General features: G+C 46.3%; 1 protein-coding gene across 1 annotated transcript in view; it reads left to right on the top strand.

Moving 5' to 3' along the window:
• The window catches only part of sv2ca (synaptic vesicle glycoprotein 2Ca), a 429,473-nt gene that overhangs the window by 194,555 nt on the left and 211,137 nt on the right, over nt 1-23,781 (top strand). The window contains 1 exon segment of the mRNA XM_072516044.1: nt 23,184-23,364. Coding sequence (XP_072372145.1) covers nt 23,184-23,364 — 181 coding nt within the window.

The following is a 23,781-nucleotide window of genomic DNA, read 5'->3' as shown; positions in this document are numbered from 1 at the left end:
CCCCCCCCCCCCCCCCCCCGACAAGCTGGTTCACTAATGCACTTTAGGGAAGGAAATCTGTCACCCTTACCTGATCTGGCTTCCATGTGACTCCAGTCTCTCAACTGCCCTCTGAGATGGGCAAGTAAAGAACTCAGTTCAAGGGCAATTAGGGATGGGCAATAAATGCTGGCCTTGTCAGTGACACCCATATTCCATGATAGAATAAAAGAAGGATTTTGCCTAATGCACCCTGTATCGCTGTCAAGTTTTGCTTCATAATGCTTCTGTGAAATGTGTTGGAATGTTTTATTATGGTAAAGGCAGAATGTAAATGCCAGTTGTTGTTGTTGTTTTTCTTGGTCATACATCAAATGTCAGCTGGATTTAAACATAGGAGACAATACATTGCTTTGCAAAAGGGCACCTCTTCCCTTACAATTGTAAATCACAGCTCCTTTCTGCCATCATTTCCCAAGTGCCATGTGGATGATCATGGTCTTCCGAGCTCTCCGATCAGAGCAACAGTAGATGATCTCGATGTTTGAGTTCTGGCTGACAGGTCTTTGATGTTGTCTAGCTGCTTCCTTCATTGTCAGCCGCTTGGGCCTTCCTAATCGTGAGAGCACACCAATCCCTCTGCAGCGATAACAGGTCCAAAGAACTTCATTTTATTTGTCTTGTTTTGATATTATTTGAAGAGCTCTCTTATTCTTTCAACCTCATTCAAAACCTCCTCATTAGTTCTTTTCTTTACCCAGCTTAACCTCAGGATTCTTCTCAACCCCACATTTCGAAGCTGTCGATTTTCTTTTCTTCTTCTTTTCCAATTCCCCAGGCTTCACATCCACAATTCATTGCTGACCAGACATAATGGGCGGGATTCTCCAGTTTACCACCCGCGTGTTTCTTGGTGGCACGCTGTTCGCTGATGGCGGGATTCTCTCTTCCCATTGCTTGTCAATGGGATTTCCCCATTGAAGCCATCCCACGCCACCGGGGAACCCAGGAATGGGGGTGCACTGCCAGCGAGGAAAGAGAATCCCAACTGACTGGAGAACTCCGATCAGCATTTTAATACACTGATTCATGTTTCAAGGATAAAGCTGATGATTTGTTGGGCATTTCTTAATTTTGTAAAAACACTTTTGGGTTGTCGAATCATTTTTTTGGTTTTCACTGCTGCTTTTGACATCAGATGTTACTGTGGTTCCTTGATACTTGATCAGTTGACAGGTTCTAATTTGCGTCCATTTACTGTGATGTTGCATATTATAATAATGTCCTTTATATTTTTCATCACCATAGTGTACATTTTCATGCAGTTGAATGTAAACCCTTATCCACCACTTTCCTTTATGACTGTATCGATGAATTTTAGCAAGACCTCTTCATGGGGTTGCTATAAGTACGGAGTCGTCAGCATAATGATGTTTCTCTCCGGACGTCAGAAACAGTCTGGTGAGAAAATGCAGCCTTATCTCAGCCCTCTTTTGATCGCTTTCCAACCATCGAGTTTGTTCTCCTCTTTGATCGTCACTACATGATTCCAGTAAATATTCCTGATGAATCAAAGATCTTTCCCAATGTCAATTTCTCCCGACATGTTCATGAGGTAATTGTGTTGAAATTTATCAAATACTTTAGTATAATCAATAAAATGTAGGTAGAGGTCATTTTGCATTTCAAATCAAAAGGATTTTAAAAGATAGATTGCATTTTCTATAAAGCCAATGGGCTGGATTCTCTGATTCTGAAGCTATGTCCCCACACCAGCGTGGGAACGGTGGCATTTTGCGACAGACAAAAAGGTGTAAAACATCCACCGATCCTCCGTTTGGCTGGGGGCTAGCATTCCCGCAGCGTAGAGCACCAGGCCAGGAGAATGCTCGCGGACCCGGCCTGCGATCGGTGGGCCCCGATCGTGGGCCAGGCCACCGTGGGGGGCTCCCCCGGGGCCAAATCGCCCCGCGCCCCCCCCCCCCCCAGGACCCCGGAGCCCGCCCGCGCCGCCTTGTCCCGCCGGTAAGGTAGGTGGTTTAATTTATGCCGGCGGGACAGGCATTCTAGCAGCGGGACTTCGGGCATCCGGGCCGGAGAATCGCCGGGGGGCGGGGGGTGGCCCGCCAACCGGCGCGCCGCGATTCCCGCCCCCGCTGAATCTCCGGTGCCGGAGAATTCGGCAACCGGCGGGGGCAGGATTCACGCCAGCCCCCGGCGATTCTCCGACCCGGGGGGGGGGTCGGAGAATCTCGCCCCAGTTTTCAGTTGTTAACTGTCCTTTTGCTTCAATAATTACCTTTTGTTTCTTCACCTGTTCCCGGGGCTTTCCCAGTCTTCATCTTCTTCAGTGCAGGTTCCACTTCTCGCAACGTGTCTGGGTCTTCATTTTTGATTGGTGGTTGAAGTCCTCTGTCAGTGTTGTTCAATTCTATGTATTTACTCCATCTTTCCCAGAATGGAACCATCCTTTGCTTTCAAACATCCACTGGAGCTACAAAGTGTTCTCTTTCCCAAAATATCATTAACGAGTTGGTGAATTTTCTTAAGTTACAAGGTTTTCAGGGTCTCAATTAAACTGTACTTGTCATTTGGCCATTTTGAATATTCCTCTTTGCACTTTTATTTTTCAGTTCAGTCTGTTTTATTCACATTCTATTTCATTTTTCTGCTTCCTTCCGTTAACTCCATGATTTCTTCTGTCAACCTTTTGTGCTTGAAACATTTTATTCTTTAAAAAAAATAAATTTGGAGTACCCAATTATTTTTTTTCCAATTAAGGGGCAATTTAGTGTGGCCAATCCACCTGCCCTGCACATCTTTTGTGTTGTGGGGGTGAGGCCCACGCCGACACGGGGAGAATGTGCAAACTCCACACGGACAGTGACCCAGAGCTGGGATCGAACTCGGGTCCTCGGCGCCGTAAGGCAGCAACGCTAACCACTACGCCACCGCAGAGCCCAAACCATTTTATTCTAATTATATTTCTATGATGCATAGCTAGTATTTTCAGCATTTTGATCAGGGAGCTATGATTGAAGTGCTGATCTTCATTGAAACACATGCAGGGAGACTTAACTGATCTCTTAGGTCTTTTTCTGATTGCCAGGAGCAGAACAGAAGCCAGCTCTCCACGTTGGAAAGGCAACTGTAGTACAAGGGCCTGGCACACATAGGGTTAATGTGGATAGAGTACAGCACCACACATTACCTGACGTAAGAGATTATATTGATAATGCTGCAGTGTACTTAGTACAGACAGTTCCATACTGGTAATCTTGGACATCATTGAATCTCATTCAGGGTCAGATGATTAATTTATTTTGGCTATTATCAATCTGATACCCACATTTGCCAATAAACAGACAGAGAAGCTTGGACACAAACAGGGACATATTGCAGTTTCAACCCTCATAGAACTCTTGATAATGTATCAATGTTTTGGCACCCCTAGACAGTATCATCTTGAGAGGCTTCTCCCCCTTGTATCACTGGCCAACTTAATAATAATCTTTATTATTGTCACAAGTAGGCTTACATTAACACTGCAATGAAGTTACTCGTCGCCACACTCCGGCGACTGTTCAGGTCCACAGAGGGAGAATTCAGAATGTCCAATTCACCTAACAAGTACGTCTTTCGGGACTTGTGGAAGGAAACCGGAGCACCCGGAGGACACCCACGCAGACAAGGGGAGAATATGCAGACTCCACACAGACAGTGACCGAAGCCGGCAGTCAAACCTGGGTCCCTGGCTCCGTGAAGTCACAGTGCTAACCACTGTGCTACATAGACCTACACAGATGTCAATGTACAGGCAGTCCTCGACTTTATGATATTTGAGTTACAACAAAGGTCACTTACAGCATTAATAAATTGACACCCTGTTTAAATTTTACAATGCCAGTTTTGGCTTTCTGACACCGCACCAGTGAACTGTTGGTCTTTAACAATTGTCATGTTCCTTTACGTTCCGCCTTTCACAACCGTAGGAAGGGCAAATTACTTCTCATATAGAGTGCAGAAGTGCTTTTGAAAGTGGAGGCACTCTTATACCATGGGAAAGGCAAGATCTCAAAAGCTTTTCACTATTCTGTGAAAGCAGGATATCGCACATTGGTTCAGGATCCAAACTCCATTTATAACATTGTTCCTGTGGGAAAACTGGCCCTGACAACGTTTCAACTTGCAACACAATCGCTGCAAGTTTGAGGACTGCCTGTATGCCCACAGGCAGAAATGAAAAGTCACAATCACAATATTTGAACGTTGACAAGTTTGTTTCACTGTTTTAATGTTACTGCCGGCATACTGTTGCCCAGTCTGCTGTGCAAAAGGTGGGAAGAGTTGATAGTATAAATGAACTAGAAATGTTTTCCAGTGAAGCCAGTACATGATGACCAGCTGCTAATTAACTTGAATGGATAGCACAATATAAAATAGGAAGCACATGAACACTCCTTGCTAGTCAAAGTTATTTACCCTAGACACCAGTGGGAGGTTAATTGGACAGAAAACCGTATTGTAGAACATGCGGATCACGGCATAGAAAACCCTGTGACAGATTGTCATGAAGATATGCTGTGCCTGAAGTGTAGGTTCAGATTGTGACTTACTTGGCGCCAGGAAAACTTGCAGTGCTTAGGGAAGAGCAATGTTCAGGATAGGAAGGTATGAATGGAAACAGTAGTGCGTGCTGTGAAATGCTGTTATATAGATAAATAGGTCAGGACGGGCAAAGAGATGCCCCCCAAACCATTGGGATTCGGTGAAAGATACACTAACATGTTTATAAAAATTGTCCTATCAGAATTTTAATACATGGTTTTGAAAGTAAGTAGTGGAGCAGAGAAGTATGTTAATGTGAGGATATCAGTACACATCTTATGCTTGGTGTCATACACGTTCTGGAAACTAATATGGTTAAATGGTAGGTCTTACAGGCAGTGTGTGAGACTGTGCACATCAGTGCCTGTACATAACAGTGACTCAATTTTCTTCTTTCTTTAAAATGTAACGAATTTCAACGGAGCCCTTTACTGAGTACTTAACCATTTTAATTGGATTACTATGTGGTGAGGCATTGACAGCTATCCTTCATCCCTTAAATAGACAAAAAGGAATGTTGGATTGGATTTGTTTATTCTCACGTGTACCGAGATACAGTGAAAAGTATTGTTCTGTGTTCAGCTCAAACAGATCAATCCGTACATGAAATGAAAATACATAAATCGGGCAAACATAAAATACACAATGTAAATACAAAGACATAGGTGTCGGGTGAAGATGTGTGAAGAGATCAGATCAGTCCATAAGTCCATCAGTCCATAAGAGGGTTGTTTAGGAGTCTGGTGACAGTGGGGAAGAAGCTGTTTTTGAATCTGTTCGTGCGTGTTCTCAGACTTTTGTATCTCTTGCCGATGGAAGAAGTTGGAAGAGTGAGTAAGTCGGGTGGGAGGAGTCTTTGATTATGCTGCCCGCTTTCCCCAGGCAGCGGGAGGTGTAGACAGAGTCAATGGATGGGAGGCAGGTTCGTGTGATGGACTGGGCGGTGTTCACAACTCTTCGAAATTTCTTACGGTCTTGGGCCGAGCAGTTGCCATACCAGGCTGTGCTGCAGCCAGATAGGATGCTTTCTATGGTGCACCTGTAAAAGTTGGTAAGAGTCAATGTGGACATGCCGATTTCCTTAGTTTCCTGAGGAAGTATAGGCGCTGTTGTGTTTTCTTGGTGGTAGCGTCCACGTGGGTGGACCAGGTCAGATTTTTGGTGAGATGCGCACCCCTAGGAATTTGAAACTGCTAACCATCTCCACCTCGGCCCTATTGATGCTGACAGGGGTGTGTACAGTACTTTGCTTCCTGAAGTTAATGACCAGCTCTTAGTTTTGCTGACACTGCGGGAGAGATTGTTGTCGTTATACCACTCCACTAGGTTCTCTATCTCCCTCCTGTATTCTGACACATTGTTGTTCGAGATTCGACCCACTATGGTCGTGTCGTCAGCAAACTTGTAGATGGAGTTGGAGCCAAAATTTGTCACGCAGTCATGTGTGTATAGGGAGCATAGTACGGGGCTAAGGACGCAGACTTGCGTGGGGCCCCAGTGTTTAGGACTATTGTGGAGGAGGTGTTGTTGTTTATTTTTACTGATTGTGGTCTATGGGTCAGGAAGTCGTGGATCCAGTTGCAGAGTGAGGAGCCAAGTCCTAGGTTTTGGAGCTGCGATATGAGTTTGGCTGGGATTATGGTGTTGATGGCGGAGCTGTCATCAATAAATAGGAATCTGCTGTAGAATTCCTTGTTGTTGAGATGCTCTTGGGATGAGCGTAGGGCCAGGGAGATGGCTTCTGCTGTGGACCGGTTGCGGAGGCATGCGAATTGCAGTGGATCTTGGCATTCTGGGAGTATGGAGTTGATGTGCCTCTTGGCCAACCTCTCAAAGTACTTCATTATGATCGATGTCAGGGCCACCGGACAATAGTCATTGAGGCATGTTGCGTGATTCTTCTTTAGCACTGGTATGATGGTGGTCTTCTCGAAGCAGATGGGGACCTTGGAACAGAGAAGGGAGAGGTTGAAGATGTCCGCGAACACATCTGCCAGCTGGTCCACATGGGATTTTTCCGGGCCCATCGCCTTCCGGGGGTTCACTTTCAAGAAGGCCAATCTGACTTCGGAAGCTGTGATGGTGGGTGTGGGTGTGTCCGGGTCGGCTGGGGCAGTCGACAGCGGTTTGATGGTTTTCTGCTCGAACCGAGCATAGAATGCATTGAGTTTATCGCGGAGGGGTGCGCTGCTCCAGAGATTCTGCTCAGCTTCACTTTGTAGCCCATTATGTTGTTTAAGCCTTGTTACAACCAACGAGCATCTGTAATGCTCGTCTGTGACTCTAGCTTGGTTTGATATTGTCTCTTGGCATCTCGGATGGCTTTGCGAAGGTCGTACTGGATTTCTTACATTGGTCAGGGTCGCCTGACTTGGACGCCTCAGACCTGGCCTTCAGTAGGGCGTCAGTCTCCCGATTAAGCCATGGTTTCCGGTTTGGAATATATGTACTATTTTTTTGCCAAGCAGTTGTCTACACATTTGCTGACAAAGTCTGTGACAGTGGTGACATACACGTTTAAGTTCACGACTGAGGTCTTAAATATGGACCAGTCCACTGACTCCAAGTAGTCACGTAGGAGCTCTTCTGTTGCCTCGGACAAGTGCTAAACGGCCTTCTTAACCGGATTCTCCCACTTCAGTTTCTGCATGTATGCCGGGAGAAGGAGCACCATCTTATGGTCTGATTTTCAGACGTGCGGTCGGGGGATGGATCGGGCGGCACCCTTGATTTTTGTGTAGCAGTGGTTGAGAGTGTTGTCGCCCCTGGTGGGACAGGAGATGTGTTGGTGGAATTTTGGCAGTACACTTTTGAGGGTGGCCTTGTTGAAGTCTCCGACCACGATGAGCAAGGCCTCCGGGTGTTCTGTTACAGAATGTCAAATATAAACAACTATATTTCTTAGTAACCACCTTTTGCACTGTCAGTTTACCTCAATCCTGTGACACAGCAACATTTTACCTCCTTCTCAGTAAGTGAAGAGAAAATTCTAGCAATTATGTTGTAAGTTGTAAGCCTTTTCCTTTTTTTGCAAAATTGTAATTGTTCATGGCACGAACAGAAAAATCTGATGACACTAATGGAAGGAATAGTCTTGGATGATAAGATGCAAATATCAGAGCTCTGAAACTCAAAGGAGTGAAAATGATCTACATCATCACAATAAAAGATATCTGCTGTGTATTGAAACCCGTTAACATATCACAAGGGGATTCTTATTGCAGGCTTGCTATCATAGTTCAGAATATGTCTAGAGTTAAGCTATTCCTAATCGTTCTCAGCCATCCTCAATATAACAGTTTAAGACACAAATTGGGTTCTAGTTGGGTACATAATAACATCTTTACAGCCATTCCCCCCACCGAGTCTGCACTGGCTCTCTCAAAGAGCATTCTACCTCGTACCACTGCCTTGCCTTATCCCTGTAATCTTGTACATTCTTTTCAGATAGCAATTCAATTCCCTTTTGAATACCTCGATCGACCCTGCCTCCACCACCTTCTCGGGAATTTCCTTCCAGACTCCAACCACCCTCTGGGTGAAAAAACATTTCCTGACATCAATACTACTCCTTTTGCCAATTATTTTGAATCTGTTTCCTCTAGTTCTTGATGCTCCCTTGAGTGAGAACAGCTTCTCACTACTTACCTTATCCATACCCCTCGGGACCTTGAATATGTCTATCAAGCCTCCCCTCAGCCTACTTTCCTCCAAGGAATACAGTCCCAACCGCTCAAATCTATCCACATGGCTGTTTATCCCTGGAATCATTCTTGTGAATTTCCTCTTGGCTCTCTCCAATGCCTTCACATCCTTCCTCAAGCATGGCGCCCAGAATTGGATGCAGTATTCCAGATGAAGTTTAACTAGTGTCTTCTATAAGTTCAACTTGAATTTCTTACTCTTGGATTCAATGCCACTATTAGTAAAGCCTACGATACTATATACTGCTTTCTGAACTGTCGCTCAACGTATCCTGTCTTCTTCAATTAATTTTGTACACATGCACTGAGGTTCCTTTATTCCTGCACACCCTTTAAAGTTTCTTTCTTTATTTTATATTGTCTGTACTTATTTTTCCCACCAAAATTAATCATCTCGCTCTTTACTGCACTAAACTTCATCTGCCACTTGTCTGCCCAATCCACCAATATGTCTAGAATGTTAAGTAACATCGAGATCAAAATCTGCGATAGATTTTGTCGAGATAATTGATGGAAACAATTAACATGTAGAATTAATGTTTGAGCATGATAACAAAATGTAATAAAAACAAAATAATACTGGACAATCTCAGTAGGTCGGATAGCATCTGTGGAGAGAGAAGAGAGCTAATGTTTCGAGTCTGGATGACTCATTGCCAAAGCTGAAGAGAACTGGAAATAGGGTCAGATTTACACTGTTGTTGGAGGGGGGCATGTGGAACAGAGGCTGGCTAGAGGGTCAGTGATAGGTGGCGATTGACAAAGATGATGTGGACAGAAAGACAAAGGGAATATGAATGGAGGTGATTAAGACTAAGAAGGGTGCTGATAGTGGCACATTAAGAGATTAGAATGTGTTAATGGCAGAATTAAAGTATAATAACTTGAATCTTTAATATTATCATGAAGAGACCTCCAGGTTAGTGCATCAGAGAAAGGTCTTGCTGTATGGTTTGATTTCACCTTTGAGATACAATGTTTTCAAACTTTTTAAAAATAAATTTAGAGTACCCATTTCATTTTTTTCCAATTAAGGGGCAATTTAACTTGGCCAATCCACCTACCCTGCACATCTTTGGGTTCTGGGGGCAAAACCCACGCAGACACTGGGAGAAAGTGCAAACCCCACACGGGCAGTGACCCGGAGCCAGGATCGAACCTGGGACCTCGGCGCCGTGAGGCAGCAATGCTAACCACTGCGCCCACCGTGCTGCCCTGATGTTTTCAAACTTAACAAACTTCTTATAGTTGTTACGATTTGTGAAACATAGGACTGGATTTTCAGCATTGAGGCTGGAAGCTCGAGTCAGGAAATTTCATTGTTTGTGACTGCTAGGTACTACTGATGGGTGAGTGATAGGGACGTGGTCCATCGAGCAGCATGAGTGGTTGGTAATGTGTTTGGTAGATTTGTTCTTTGATGATGTGTTCACTGACCTTGGTCAACTGATGAAGGAGCTACGCTCCGAAAGCTAGTGATTCCAAGCAAACCTGTTGGACTTTAACCTGGTGTTGTAAAAATTCTTACTGTGCCCACCCCAGTCCTACGCTGGCATCTCAACTTCTTCACTGACCTTGACCACCGCTGTGATGTCATTGAACTTCTTATGACACAGCTGCCATGCCAGGAGATACAGAAGTCCGAGTACACGCACGAACAGACTCAAAAACAGCTTTTTCCCCACTGTCACCAGACTCCTAAATGATCCTCTTATGGACTGACCTCATTAACACTACACTCCTGTATGCTTCATCTGATGCCGGTGCTTATGTAGTTACATTGTATACCTTGTGTTGCCCTATTATGTATTTTCTTTTATTCCCTTTTCTTCTCATGTACTTAATGATCTGTTGAGCTGCTCGCAGAAAAATACTTTTCACTGTACCTCGGTACACGTGACAAACAAATCCCATCCAATCCAATCCAATCTTGGGGCCAGAGTCTGGGATTTTCCCTCTCTTTTCATCTGCTCCCAAGTATTGCCTTTGGAGGATGCTCCTTGAGGGTTCCTGGCCGCCATGGTCTTCTCTCTTCCTATTGACCTCCATCAACCTCAGAGCCCGCTTTCTTCCCTGGTGCATTATTTAATCAGGCTCCATTTACATCCTATTTGTAGTACTGGCAGTTAGCAGAAGCAACCTTCTGAGTGAAGCTCCTGTTTAAGAGGGGAAGGCTGCCTATACGTGTTGCAGGCTCGCTGGAACACAAGCACGCTGTTTGGCCTCCTCTTGAGTGTTCAGCTGACCATACAGCATGGGTGGAGCTCAGTTTAACATTATAGTCAGGCACAAAGTGTGCATGCTGCCTGCCCCAATAGGATCGGCTGTTGGAAAATTGTGAATTGCAACCAAGTGCATGAAAATGGGAGGAAACAAAATTTTAACTGAGGGAGTTTAATAGTCTCAACAAAGTAACTAATAAGTGGAAACCTATAGCCTCAAACTAACATTATCCAGCATTAATTGTGTCACTTAAAGAAGTTACAATGATAAATTGCCTACTCCTGCCCCTGCGTCATGTGTTCCAGGGAGGGGCTGCTCTGGCTGGTTTAGTAATCCAGCTCTTGGTCTGTAACACTGTAGGTAGCAGATGAGGAACATATCAGCCACGATAGAATGGCGGAGCAGACTCGATGGGCCGAATGGCCTAATTCTGTTCTGATATCCAATGAAGTTATGAACTTATGATTGGGGCAGGAAATTGGTATAAGAGGTTAGTGTTAGGAAACATTGTTGGGGGGGGGGGGGTGCGGCACGTGGCACAGTGGTTAGCACTGGGACTACAGCGCTGAGGACCCAGGTTAGAATCCCGGCCCTGGGTCACTGTCCGTGTGGAGTTTGCACATTCTCCCCGTGCCTGCTTGGGTTTCACCCTCACAACCCAAAGATGTGCAGGTTAGGTCGATCGGCCACGTTAAATTGCCCCTTAATTGAAAAAAATAATTAGGTACTCTAAATTTATAAAAAGAAGGAAACATTGTTGGGGTGAGGAGTTTTACTCCACATCCAGTCATGGTTTGCCAGACCTGGGGCGAAATTCTCCGGAAACGGCGCGATGTTCTCCGACTGGTGCCCAAAACAGCGCAAATCAGTCGGGCATCGCGCCGCCCTAAAGGTGCGGAATGCTCCAGCTGGCGGAAAAGGCCTTTGGTGCCCCGCCAGCTGGCGCAGAAATGACATCTCCGGGCGGCGCATGCGCGGGAGCGTTAGCGGCCGCTGACGGCATTCCCGCACATGCGCATTGGAGGGAGTCTCTTCTGCCTCCGCCATGGTGGAGACCGTGGCGGAGGCGGAAGGGAAAGACTGCCCCCACGGCACAGGCCCGCCCGCGGATCGGTGGGCCCCGATCGCGGGCCAGGCCACCGTGGGGGCACCCCCCAGGGCCAGATCGCCCCGCACCCCCCCCCAGGACCCCGGAGCCCGCCCGCGCCGCATTGTCCCGCTGGTAAGGTAGGTGGTTTAATCTACGCCGGCGGGACAGGCATTTAATCGCGGGGGGGGGGGCCCGCCAACTGGCGCGGCGCGATTCCCGCCCCCGCCGAATATCCGGTGCCGGAGAATTCTGCAACCGGCGGGGGCGGGATTCACGCCAGCCCCCGGCGATTCTCCGACCCGGCGGGGGGTCGGAGAATCTCGCCCCTGGATGATGGGGGAATGTCGCCTTTCTGGCAAACGTACAACATTTCTTTCACGTTGATAACGGCAAAAACATCCAGAAAAAAGGACCATTATTTTGTTTAAACTAGACTTGAAAGGAAAAGACAGAACTTTACCGGCAGATAGGTTGCAATCACAGTGCCTTTATAATGAAAAGACACAAATCACAAAGTTTTTGAAATGTTTGAAAAAAAATCAAAAAATTGTGCAGAAATACTGCCAACACCCTCAAAAGGGTTAAGCCATTTCACAGAATCTGGTGAGCATTAAAACATCAGTTTACCAGTCGGAGACACAAAGGTGTTCTTTCCCCACTTTCCTCGCTTGCCTTCATGGGAATACGAATAAGGAGGCTGGAAAATGAATGGTATCATGTAGGTTTAAATGGTCACTTTTATTGAATGCTTTTCAATGAGGGTGTTCTTCTAATGCTTGGAGGGGGGGGGGGGGCGACTTGGGGAACTTATAGAATTAACACTGGCTGATGGAAGGATGTGCTCAGCTACCCCAGACATTATACAGCTGTCTCACTGTCGTGTGGGGCTGTGTAATTCACATGACACCCTGCTGTAACCTGTCATAACAATTCAGGCAGCAGCATACCCTTCACCACAAGCCTTTCAATTACATTTGAAATCTATAATTACCTTTTCTTGGCTTGTGTTGTGCGGATTGCAAACAAATCAAACTTCGATAACAACATCAGCTTAAATGGCAACTTGTCAGAACCATCAATTGACTTCAACTGAACCACTTCTCTTTCGCTCAGGCTGTGTGGAACATTGCCTAAATTTACCAACAAATGAAGTACGACAAAGTAATGTGTTTCCTGAGGAGTCAGAAAGTAGAACAAATTTAGAGTCAACCATAAAATGCTACGTCATCAAAAGGCAGCAGCCTTCCAGCACATTCTTACTGTTGTGAGGTGGACCAGATCCTGCCTTCTTCGCACCTCTTTCAATTGTTTCTTTGAGTGTAACATTTGGCTCATTTATTCAGCTTTAGGGAAGGCATCCAACTCAAACAAGCTGGACCCAATTTTTAATTGACAATTTTGCAACCTGATCATGTGATTCAGACATGCAGCACATTTTGACTGTGCTCCTTCTGGCCCACAAGAACATCTTGGGGTGAGTTTTAACATTCTAACCCTCCTGCCCTCTCCCGCTTTTCCTAATCGCAATTGCCCCTGCCACCTTCACTCCCCTCCTGCTCACGTGCGGGGTTGGGTGGACCGGTGAAGTGGGTAAAGGTCTTTTCGCATTTAAAGAGCTTGAGAGCCGATGTGGTGCTGCTGCAGGAGACCTCTCTGAGGGTGAAGGATTAGGTTAGGCTTCGGAAGGGTTGGGTGAGCCAGGTGATTCACTCGGGCTTTGATAGAAGTGCCTGGGGGTAGCGATACTGGTGGGTCAGAGAGTTAGGTTTCAGATGGAGAATGTGGTGGCAGATCAACGGGCTAGATATGTTATAGTAATGGCCGCCTCAGAGGGGAGGTTGGTGGTGTTGGTTAGCATGTGTGCCTCGAATTGGGATGATGTAGGGCTTATAAAGAGGATGTGCGACCATCCCGAGCCCGGACATGCATCAGTTAATTTCAGGGGGGATTTAAACACGGTGTAGCATCCGAAGATATGGGTGCAGGCGGTAAAGATGAATGTTTTGCCATGTGTTTTGTTTTTATTCCAGTGTTTACCTGTCTTCTTGCCGAAAGCATTTTTAGGGGGGTGGAACGGTTGATCTCGTCGTTTGTCTGGGCAGGTAAGGTAGCGAGGATTTGGAAGAAGGTGCTTCAGCGAGGGCGACAGTTGGGGGGTGGGGGGGTGGGGGGGGGGGTGTTTGGCTCTGCCAAATCTGCTGTATTATTGTTGGGCAGCGAACGCCGAGAAGGTGTGGGGCTGGCTAGGGAGCCAGAGACAATGTGGATGAGGATTGAGGCAGGCTCTTGTAGGGGGTCAGGATTGCAGGAGCTAGGCAGCGCGGTGGCGCAGTGGATAGCACTGCTGCCTCACGGCACTGAGGTCTCAGGTTCGATCCCAGCCCTGGGTCACTGTCTGCGTGGAGTTTGCACATTCTCCCCGTGTTTGCGTGGGTTTCGCCCCCACAACCCAAAGATGAGCAAGGTAGGTGGATTGGCCACGCTGAATTGCCCCTTAATTGTAAAAAATGAATTGGGTACTCTAAATTTTATAAAAAGGATTGCGGGCGCTGGCTGGCAACAGGGTCGCTTCCGTTTGCCCTGGGGAAATATTGGGTCGTCCGGTGGTGGTGGCCATGCTGAATATGGAAGCAGTTTCGGCAGCATTTTAAGTTAGGGGCGGGCTCGAGGTTGATGCCGATCCGAGAGAATAATGGACGGGATCCTCTGTTGGCTGATGCCAAAATTGGGAAACGCGATTGGGTGGGGAATAGGTTACGATGCCAAAATCGCGTCGGGCACCAATTTGACACCAAATCGTAATCCTCTGACACCTCGACAGCGGTGTCAATGCGGTCCGGAATCCACATACAGTAAACACCGTGGCATATCATTAGTGGGCCAACCCATTACTCTCCAGGGCCTCCGCGATTCTCTGCCTCCGATGAGCTGAATTCCCAACGGCACGGTTCACTTGTGCTTTTAAAAATCGTGAAACCGGAGTGGTGGCTGATAAGGGAGAGAGGGAGTACGGAAGGTGTCCAACATCGCCAGAGTGTGCTGACAGTTATGCCGCTGACTGGGGAGGGGGGCAAGGAACTCCATTGCTGCAGCCAGAAAGGCAGCCACGCTGTTGCGCATGCCACTGATAGCTCACTGTGAACTTAGGGCCATGGATCTTATAGGTGTGTCCCCCAGCCACCCCCCTAGGTGCCCTCCATCCCCAGCTGACCCATCAGCAGGATGGCTGCGCTCCCACACAACCCAGTGCCATCTTGTTGGCTGGGATGAGTGTGTGTGAGGCTTGTAATGTGTATATGCGGCTGCAGCTTGTCAGCCTCCAGAGTGTCAATCATAGATCTGGCAAATCCCGCACCGTTTTACATTGGGACAGATTGTGTTCCAACTTGGCGCTGGTGCTAGTCCCTCCACAGTCGTTGAATCGGTCCGGGTTCGGTGCCAGTTTAGCTGTCGTGAAAGTCCACGAGTCCTGCCCCGCCGTCAGCTCTTAGTCTCAGAAACGGAGAATCCAGTCCCATGTGTTTGAGCCATCGAGACTGGATGCTAGGTTTCGGGGATGGGAGGAACATGGTGGAAATGAAGGATTTATTCTTAGAAGGGCAGTTTGTGAGCTTGGAGGACTTGGCAGTGAAGTTTGGGATTCTACGGGGGAGGCCTTTAGGTATATGCAAGTGCGGGATTTTGCAAGGAAGGTTTTCCCAACGTTTCCGGTGACACCTCCCTCCTCGTTGTTGGAGGAAGTGTTGTTGGTAATAGGGTTGGAGGGGGAGATGTCATCTCGGCGGTTTATGGGCGGATTCTGGAGGAGGATACAGCATCATTAGAGAGGGTTAAGGCCAATTGGTGGAGGTGTTGGGGGTGGTGCTGGAGGTGGGGTTGTGACGTGGGGTGTTGCGGAGGGTGAATGCCTCGACTTCTTGTGCAAGACTGGGGTTAATACAGTCAATACAGTTAAAGGTGGTGCACAGGGCGCACCTGATGAGGTCAAGGAGAGTCGGTTGTTTGAAGGGGTGAAGGACACTTGCGAGCTGTGTAGGAGAGGTCTGGCCAATCATGTACATATGTTCTGGTCTTGCCCGAAATTGGAGAAATTTTGGAGGTCTTTTTTCAGTACCATGCCGGCCATCTTGCACTTGCCCTGCCCCAGGGGGCCATATTTGGGGTGTCGGACCTGCAGACGGGGGCGGATGATTTAGCCTTCGCCTTGCTGATTGCTCGCAGGCGGGTCCTATTGGGTGGAGGTCAGCTTCTCCACCCTGTGCCTCAGTGTAGCTGGGGTCTTGATGGAGTTCCTGTATCTGGAGAAGGTGAAGTTCACCAGGAGGGGATGATTGAGGGATTCCATAAGAGATGGGGTCTACTTATTCTTCACTTTAAATAGATGGTTACGGGGTGGGGTTATTTTCGAGTTATATGGGAGTTGATTGGTCAAGGAGGGGCGTTCTTTTGTTATTTTTTTCATTGGGGATTGCTTTGTTTTATGAATAAAATGTTAGAAACCAAATTAAAATATTTCAAAAAACAAGGAAGGCAATTGGTTGACTGCCTCAGAGATATGTTGTGTTGTTCCTGCTTACTGTTAAATGGATTGTAATAAAATCTTGACAAAATGATCAATCCTCGTCTCTGGTGACCTAATCTTACTATTTACATCCTTTGCAGTCAGCTCATTGTCTTACACACTTGTGAAACAGGCCCCTTTTTACACCTTGCAAAATGCACACGGCTAAGATGTCAGACGGCTAACTGACTCCTCGGTCCTCTGAAGCTGGTTGCAGCGAGTTTGAGCGACCTGGTGATCACTCTCCCTCGGATTTCCTCTCCTTCATGGGAAGGCCATGAAACATGACAACATAGGTGAAATTGCAGCTCAAACACTCATCACCAGCTCAACCCTCTCTTCGGTAACTCTGTCAGCCCACCAGTTGGAAAAAATAGGCTGCGTGTCTTAAGCTCTACTCTACCAGCATAAGTGCAACAGCATGAACACTGTTTCCTTCCTCTCGAGTGTCAGGCTGGGGTCATATGATCCATCTGTTGGCAGGGGATGTCCAATGAGAATATCTTGTGTGTCTGCCAGAGGACGGGGAGGGGAAGGAAATGTGATGCCAAGTGGCCCTTTGATGAGGGGTCCCTGGTGGTGCCTACTGAAGCAAGGTTGTGTATGCTGTGGAACCAAACCCCTAAGTATGCATGGAAACAACTTCTGGGTTTCCTGAAGAAAACCCCATCTCCCCCACTCCTGCCTAATCAGCCACCCGTGTGTAAGATCCAGTGGGTTCAGGGACCACAGTTATACCTAAAGAGGCAGTTGACTGGTCATAAGTAATTTTAAGATAGTTTATTATAAAACAACAGTTTAGATATGATGCAGCAACTAATTAGACAAAAGCGTTAACGACCTGACACTGTCAAAATCCCAGACAGCGGACCAAAACTTGGCACAGTGTGTGTCAATCCCATCTTCCTCCACCTCCTCCGTTTCCATTCTGGGGGAAGCAGTTGTCCAAAGAGCACTGTCACCTTACCAGCACCACAGCAGCAGTATCTGATCCGTGACAGTTTACCCATCCTAGTGCCCACTGTCACCTTACCAGCACCACAGCAGCACGGTAGCATTGTGGATAGCACAGCTTCACAGCTCCAGGGTCCCAGGTTCGAATCCGGCTTGGGTCACAGTTTGTGCGGAGTCTGCACATCCTCCCCGTGTGTGCGTGGGTTTCCTCCGGGTGCTCCGGTTTCCTCCCACAGTCCAAAGATGTGCAGGTTAGGTGGATTGGCCATGATAAATTGCCCTTAGTGTCCAAAATTGCCCTTAGTGTTGGGTGGGGTTACTGGGTTATGGGGATAGGGTGGAGGTGTTGACCTTGGGTAGGATGCTCTTTCCAAGAGCCGGTGCAGACTCGATGGGCCAAATGGCCTCCTTCTGCACTGTAAATTCTATGATCTATGATAACCTTTTTCTGGGGGCTGGTAGCTTACCCAGCACGAATAACCTATTGAACCTATTCTGACCAATGAACACAGAACAGGTATTCAAAATATCAGATGGTCACCACCCCCAACGCTGTGCGTCACCCTGCTCAAGGTCATATTTTTAGTTTACATCATGCTGAGGGTCATATCCTGGCCCTTTCTTAGCACTTGCGTAGATTACGGGGCACACAAGATGTAATCCAACGTCTTCGCAATGTTAACATGGCAGTGCGAATGATGACTGTTCAGAAGTCAAAGTGTTTAGAAATCTTCTTTCCAGAGACAGAATCAATTCTGCTTCGGAAATCCTATAAAGGCTTTATCTTGAGCAGTAAATGCCTGTCTATTCAAGACCCCAAATTCTTACCCCTGTCAAGATTCAGCCTTTTTGTTTTTATTCTTTTCAACATGAGCAATAAAATGCAGTATGAGCCTTGGCTTTGTTTCTTAATAATACAATATCACTATTCAAGGTTGAAATACTTTTATTTTCATTTACCATTAAATGTATCTGAAGTGAATCTGGTACAAATTAAGCCATTTTGAGGATTGAATACTTAAGGGAATTATCAGTGCTTACAGAACAATACTTACCTCTTCCGACATTTGCAAATAGACATCTCTTCACTCTGTATTCCTATTCAGTACTTTCTGTTCCATTGTGCATTGCCGATGTAAACTGCGCCATTACATGTTATTTTTACTGCACAAAGATCGCATTCTTGAGTACTGCAGCAGATTCCTGCTGCAAGGTATGAGGCTATATGCAGAGCACTGGAAATTTGATTGTTATCCAGTGGCTGCAACTGTTCTCTGCCTGCCTACCATCTTGGTCTGCATCCAATGATACTTAACCTTTGTCTCCCACAGTCATGGGTCATTGTGTTAAATTATCCTTATTGAATGACTGAATCGCGAAATAAATATCTTATACAAGCTGCAGATTTCCCGTGGGCTCACTGTAGACAAGTCCTACGTCAACGCCTCGAAATGGCTTATCAGAAAATTGCTCTCCTCCTTCAAACCATATTTTGTCTCATCTCAGTCAGCCTTGCTCCCACAAAATGTGCTTGTTAACAGTGGCTGGGTTGAGATTCCACCAGTGGAAGGGAAGGAAAGTCAATAACCGGAGGCCTTTACAAGGAACGGAACCGATGTCGCCAACTGGCATTAGAGGGGTCTGGGAGCCGTGCTAAACTCTCAGTGGCCTGACATTGAAGCAGCAGCCAGTAATCTCAGAGGGGAAGAAAGATACCGGCCATTACTTTGGTGGAAGTTGGAGAACACTCAAGGATCAAGGCCTCATACGCATCCACAATGCTTCTTTGATCCATCTTATAAACCCCCACCTCGCAGAGAAAACTGCGAGGCATTTAAAATCGTGGAAGAGGAAATTCTGACCTTCCCGTGTAGCCGCAGTTACTGCATGTTCCCTCAGTGGTGCAAGTACCAACACGGGTATTTAAATGATGGGACCTCCCAGTGACTCCAAATCTAGTGGTGACAATTTCCAAGGGTGCTTTTTTTTTCAGACCTATTTAACACAGATTGGCAATGCATCACAATATGTTACTGTTAGGTAGTAGACATGGCAGTAGATTCATCAAAGCATCCCTTTCTTGATCTTCTACAGGCATCTTAATTGAGATGGAGGCGTACAAATGTCTCTATGTTGGTGCATAGGACGCAAGAGAGGGAGGGGGTGATTACAGCACCAAACTATCTCTCCAGCTCTTTTCCTCCTGACAGCTCTTCAATTAGAAATTCGAAGAAATATGTCGCAAATTCTGCCTGTGAACACTCTAAATGAGCGTGAAGCTAAAGTGGGACACACTTAATGTTTAACTGTTATTTGAATAAATGGGAAGGTTGTAAATTTCTTATTTAATTTGATCACCGAACAGAAAGTGTTAGCAGTCTCCTTCCAGGTTAAAAGCCTTTCATTTCTCCCTGCAATGATACTTTGTCTTCCCACTGGCTTTTGGAGATATCCTCCAATCTCTTTCCTTATCACTGCTTACAGCTGTGCTTTGCCTGCTCCTCAAGCTCCTGTGCAATCCGTTACCCATGACAGCAGCTGCGATCACACTGCCGCTTGTCACGGGTTCATTGTTGCCTGAAGAAACCTCCAGCTAAAAAGTTAGTTCATGAGTGTACACCAGGGATGTGAAGGTGGAAAGAAATGCTTCCTTTACTGACAGGGAATGTTTATGTGTATACTCAGTTGCGCAACAGCACAACACTCAAAGTACAGCAAATGCTCTTCCCTCTCACTCCTTTTTAATCTCATGCTGAAGTTATTTTCAATTTGTTCCCAAAGCAAATATCTGTCCTTTCTCCCCCGACGGGGAAGCTGTGTATTATCGAGCCGTGTGTCCTCCTATTTGCCAAACTGGATCAATCTGAATTAAAATGCAACTACTTAATACTAAGTGGGGGAGTAATGTGCAACAGTAACCATTCCCTTCCGGTGCTTGGATACAGCTCCAGTCAATCCAGATGGGATGGAATTCCTCTAAAACCTAAAGGAAAATCTGCTAACGAGGCTTCAAATCACATTTTGCAAGAATTTGTATACAACACTGTTGCAGTGGCTCTGAGATAGAAATGGGCCACAAGCCTGTTGATCCGTGTCTGTGTGAGCCAGCAGGAGATGTTGAGAAGATTTACTAATTGTACTAATCTGGCTTAATGATGCTGTAACAAATTGCAAACTGTAAATAGCTGCGACATCCTTGGAAAGCCCAGCTTCAGCAGAAACAGCTGATCCCTCCCATACTGCAGGAAGTGCACCTCAGAAACAATTGAACTGCAATGGCTGAGTGCAGGACAGCTACTACTGTTAATACTGACTTGTGATCATTTGCATGCTCTGCAGCTTAGCTGCCATCGGGAACAGGCCCTTCCTACCCACCCAGGTGGATAGAAGTGTAGGAGGAGGAAACTACAGGCAGACAGTAGCTGCCAGAGTCTTGCAACCTTTAAAACCTCATCATCCCATCGCCTTCCATCAGCCCAGCCATACGGGCCTTGCCCTCATGCATGCATTTCCATACCAGAAAAATAATTTATCCAATTAATTCAACCTTTGTCGAATATTTTCCAGAAATAATAAAGAATCACCCTTGTGAAAGCCCATGGTGCCAGCCTTGTAAAGTGGAAGGCAGCAGAGCTTCAATCGAGGACCCTTCAGATGGACGTGAGGGTGATCTCAATCAGCTCTGAGTCATGAGGACCAAACTGCCTCTAACAAGAGCATTTATATCAGGGGCTGGTTTATCACAGGGCTAAAGAGCTGGCTTTTAAAGCAGACCAAGGCAGGCCAGCAGCACGGTTCAATTCCCGTACCAGTCTCCCCGAACAGGCGCCGGAATGTGGCGACTAGGGGCTTTTCACAGGAACTTCATTTGAAGCCTCCTTGTGACAATAAGTGATTTTCATTCATTTCATTTTCATTTCATTTCATTGGCTTAGTTATAGCACAGAATGGAAAATTGGTTAGCGAGGCAGGGAGCAGAGAGTAGGGTTAAACGGGCCATTTTTGGGTTCGCAAACTATAACGAGAGGAGTGCCACTGGGATCAGTGCTGGGGCCTCAACAATTTATAATTCATATCAGTGACATGGTTGAAGGTGCTAAGGGCACAATTTTCCCAAAAGGAAATAAAGTCCCACAGTGAGTATGTTTAGCCATTTAGCCGCATGTTTCCCAGCACTTGCAGTGCTGAGAAACACATGGCTATTCACTACTATTCGTATTGAATAAGGGGCCTAAACGGGAAACGCGTGGCTGAGGTTGCACATAGCCCCGTTTTGTACAGTGGGGAGCTCCACTCTCTGTAACTCCCGATTGTAGCGAGAGATCAGGACAGCATTTTAAAATGGCATCCCGATCAGCGAGGCCTCCGAAACAATCCCCGACCTCCCACCCCCCCCCCCAAGCCCAAGTGTAATATGGGAGGGTCCCCAGCCCGCCCCCTCCCAACATCCATGCCGGGCCACCCCGGCCCGATTGCACGGGCGCATAAAATGCCAGCTTGGCACCTTGGCAGTGCCAACTTGGCACCTGGCAGTGTCCATTCTAGCTGGCAGCACCAACTGGGCACCTTGCAGTGCCAGGGTGGCACCCAGGTGGCAATGCCAGGGTACCCAGGTGGCGCCAGCAGTGCCAGCGCACCATCCTGTCCAAAGGGCATGCAGCCAGGGGCCTCCGATCCCCTGGGAGAACCTCATGAGTGCCATTCCATCTAGTCCCCTTTTTTGAGGACCAGTACTAAACGGCGTTCACCCGAAAGGGTTGAATCCCAACGCCTCAGGTAATCTACAAAGAAATTTAAATAAATTTAGATCGGTTAAGCGAGCGGGCACAAGAATTGGCTGATAGAGTATAATCTGGGAAAGCTTTGTAAAAAGACTAGAAAAACAGAATATTATTGAAATGGAGAACTTCATGGCGCAGACGGATCAGGTGTCCTGCTACATGTGTTACAAAATGTTAGTATGCAGGTACAGCAAGCGATTAGGAAGGCTGATGGAATGTTAGCATTTATTACACGAGGAATAGTATAAAGTAAGGAACTGGTGCGACAGCTGTGCCAGGTGCTGCGTACAGTTTTAGTCTCCTTACTTGGTGTCCTTACGTAAGAAAGGATAGCTTGCATTAAAGCAGTTCAGAGAAGGTTCATTTGACCAATTACTGGGATGAAGGGGCTAGCTTATGAGGAAGGCTTGAGCAGATTGAGTCTATTCCCATTGGACTTTAGAGGAATGAAAAGTAATCTTGTTGAAACATATAAGATCCTGAGGGTACTTGACAGGGTTGGAAGAGTAGGTCAAGCCTATGGTGAATGCCTTGAAGATTAAAGACGTTCATAAAAACGTTAGACTTGAAGGAGAAGATGGGAAGGGAATGTTTCATTTTCAGAGAGGGAAATTAGTCCCATGATTTCCTTTCTGATCCAAAGTTATGGGAATTCTATCATTCTGTACCGCAGCAGTGACTGGTTATCAATATTAACTATGGAAAGGTAATAAGAGAAAATGGCAGCATGTTGTTTGGTGTTTCAGTGCTTCTGGACAAACATGTAGAGACTGTTGTATGGACAAGTTGGGCCGAAGGGTCTGTTTTAAAAAAAAAAAAAATGTTTTTATTACTTTTTCTGAGTTACCAAGCCAGGGATCAGAGTGTGGGTCAGGGGTGAACCCCTAATCCAGCTCCTCGCCTGCTCCAAAAACCAATTCAAATGTAATCCAATTCATGGTCCACACAAGAGAGACATACCAGATCTGAACCAAAGGGATGAATGAATGAGGTGATATTGAATTATGGATGTTTGCAGTATGACAGCAGGTGAAATGTATAGATTCCAGAAAACGTATCGATCAACTCACCTAAATAAAAGCTGCGATTAATAAAAACTAAAATTGCATTGCTTAAAAAAAAATCCGGTTGCTCTGACTCAGTGAACAGTTGTAAATATGGTTCAAACTGCATTAAGTGGTTTGAAGCCATTCATTATACTGAGTAGGATTTTTTTGAAATCTCGGCTGAGGTGATATTTGAGAGCTGTGACTAAACTGAAGACCATCTGTGTTTTATTGCAGGAAGCATAGTATACCTTGGGATGATGTTGGGGGCCTTTTTCTGGGGTGGTCTAGCAGACAAGATCGGCCGGCGGCAAGCCCTCATCATATGCATGTCCTTCAATGGATTCTTTGCCTTTCTTTCATCCTTCGTCCAGGGTTACGGGCTCTTCCTCTTCTGCCGATTCTTTGCCGGATTTGGGTAAGATTTGCTGCCATGTTATCACACCACCGCAAGGTTTGTGAGGCATTAATTACACAGAGCTTCCATTGAAAGGGTATCATCAGCATCTCATTACAAGCCTTGCATCTCATTAACACCTATTTTAGTTTGTAAATATCTGGCACATGATATTTGGTCTATTTTGCTAATGAATTTAATGTTTATGTGCCATTTCCAAATTACTTTCTGATCAAAGTTACCAAGAAGAGGGGTGACAAATGATTTATAGCATGCAACAAATAATAATAATAATCTTTATTGTCACAAGTAGGCTTACATTAATACTGCAATGAAGTTACTGTGAAAAGCCCCTAGTTGCCACACTCTGGCACATTTTTGGGTACACAGAGGGAGAATTTGGCACCTGTTTGGTTACAAAGAGGGAGAATTCAGAAT

Source organism: Scyliorhinus torazame, chromosome 9 (assembly GCF_047496885.1).
Source record: "Scyliorhinus torazame isolate Kashiwa2021f chromosome 9, sScyTor2.1, whole genome shotgun sequence".
Lineage (NCBI taxonomy): Eukaryota > Metazoa > Chordata > Chondrichthyes > Carcharhiniformes > Scyliorhinidae > Scyliorhinus > Scyliorhinus torazame.
This window is presented reverse-complemented; position numbering and strand designations above follow the sequence as displayed.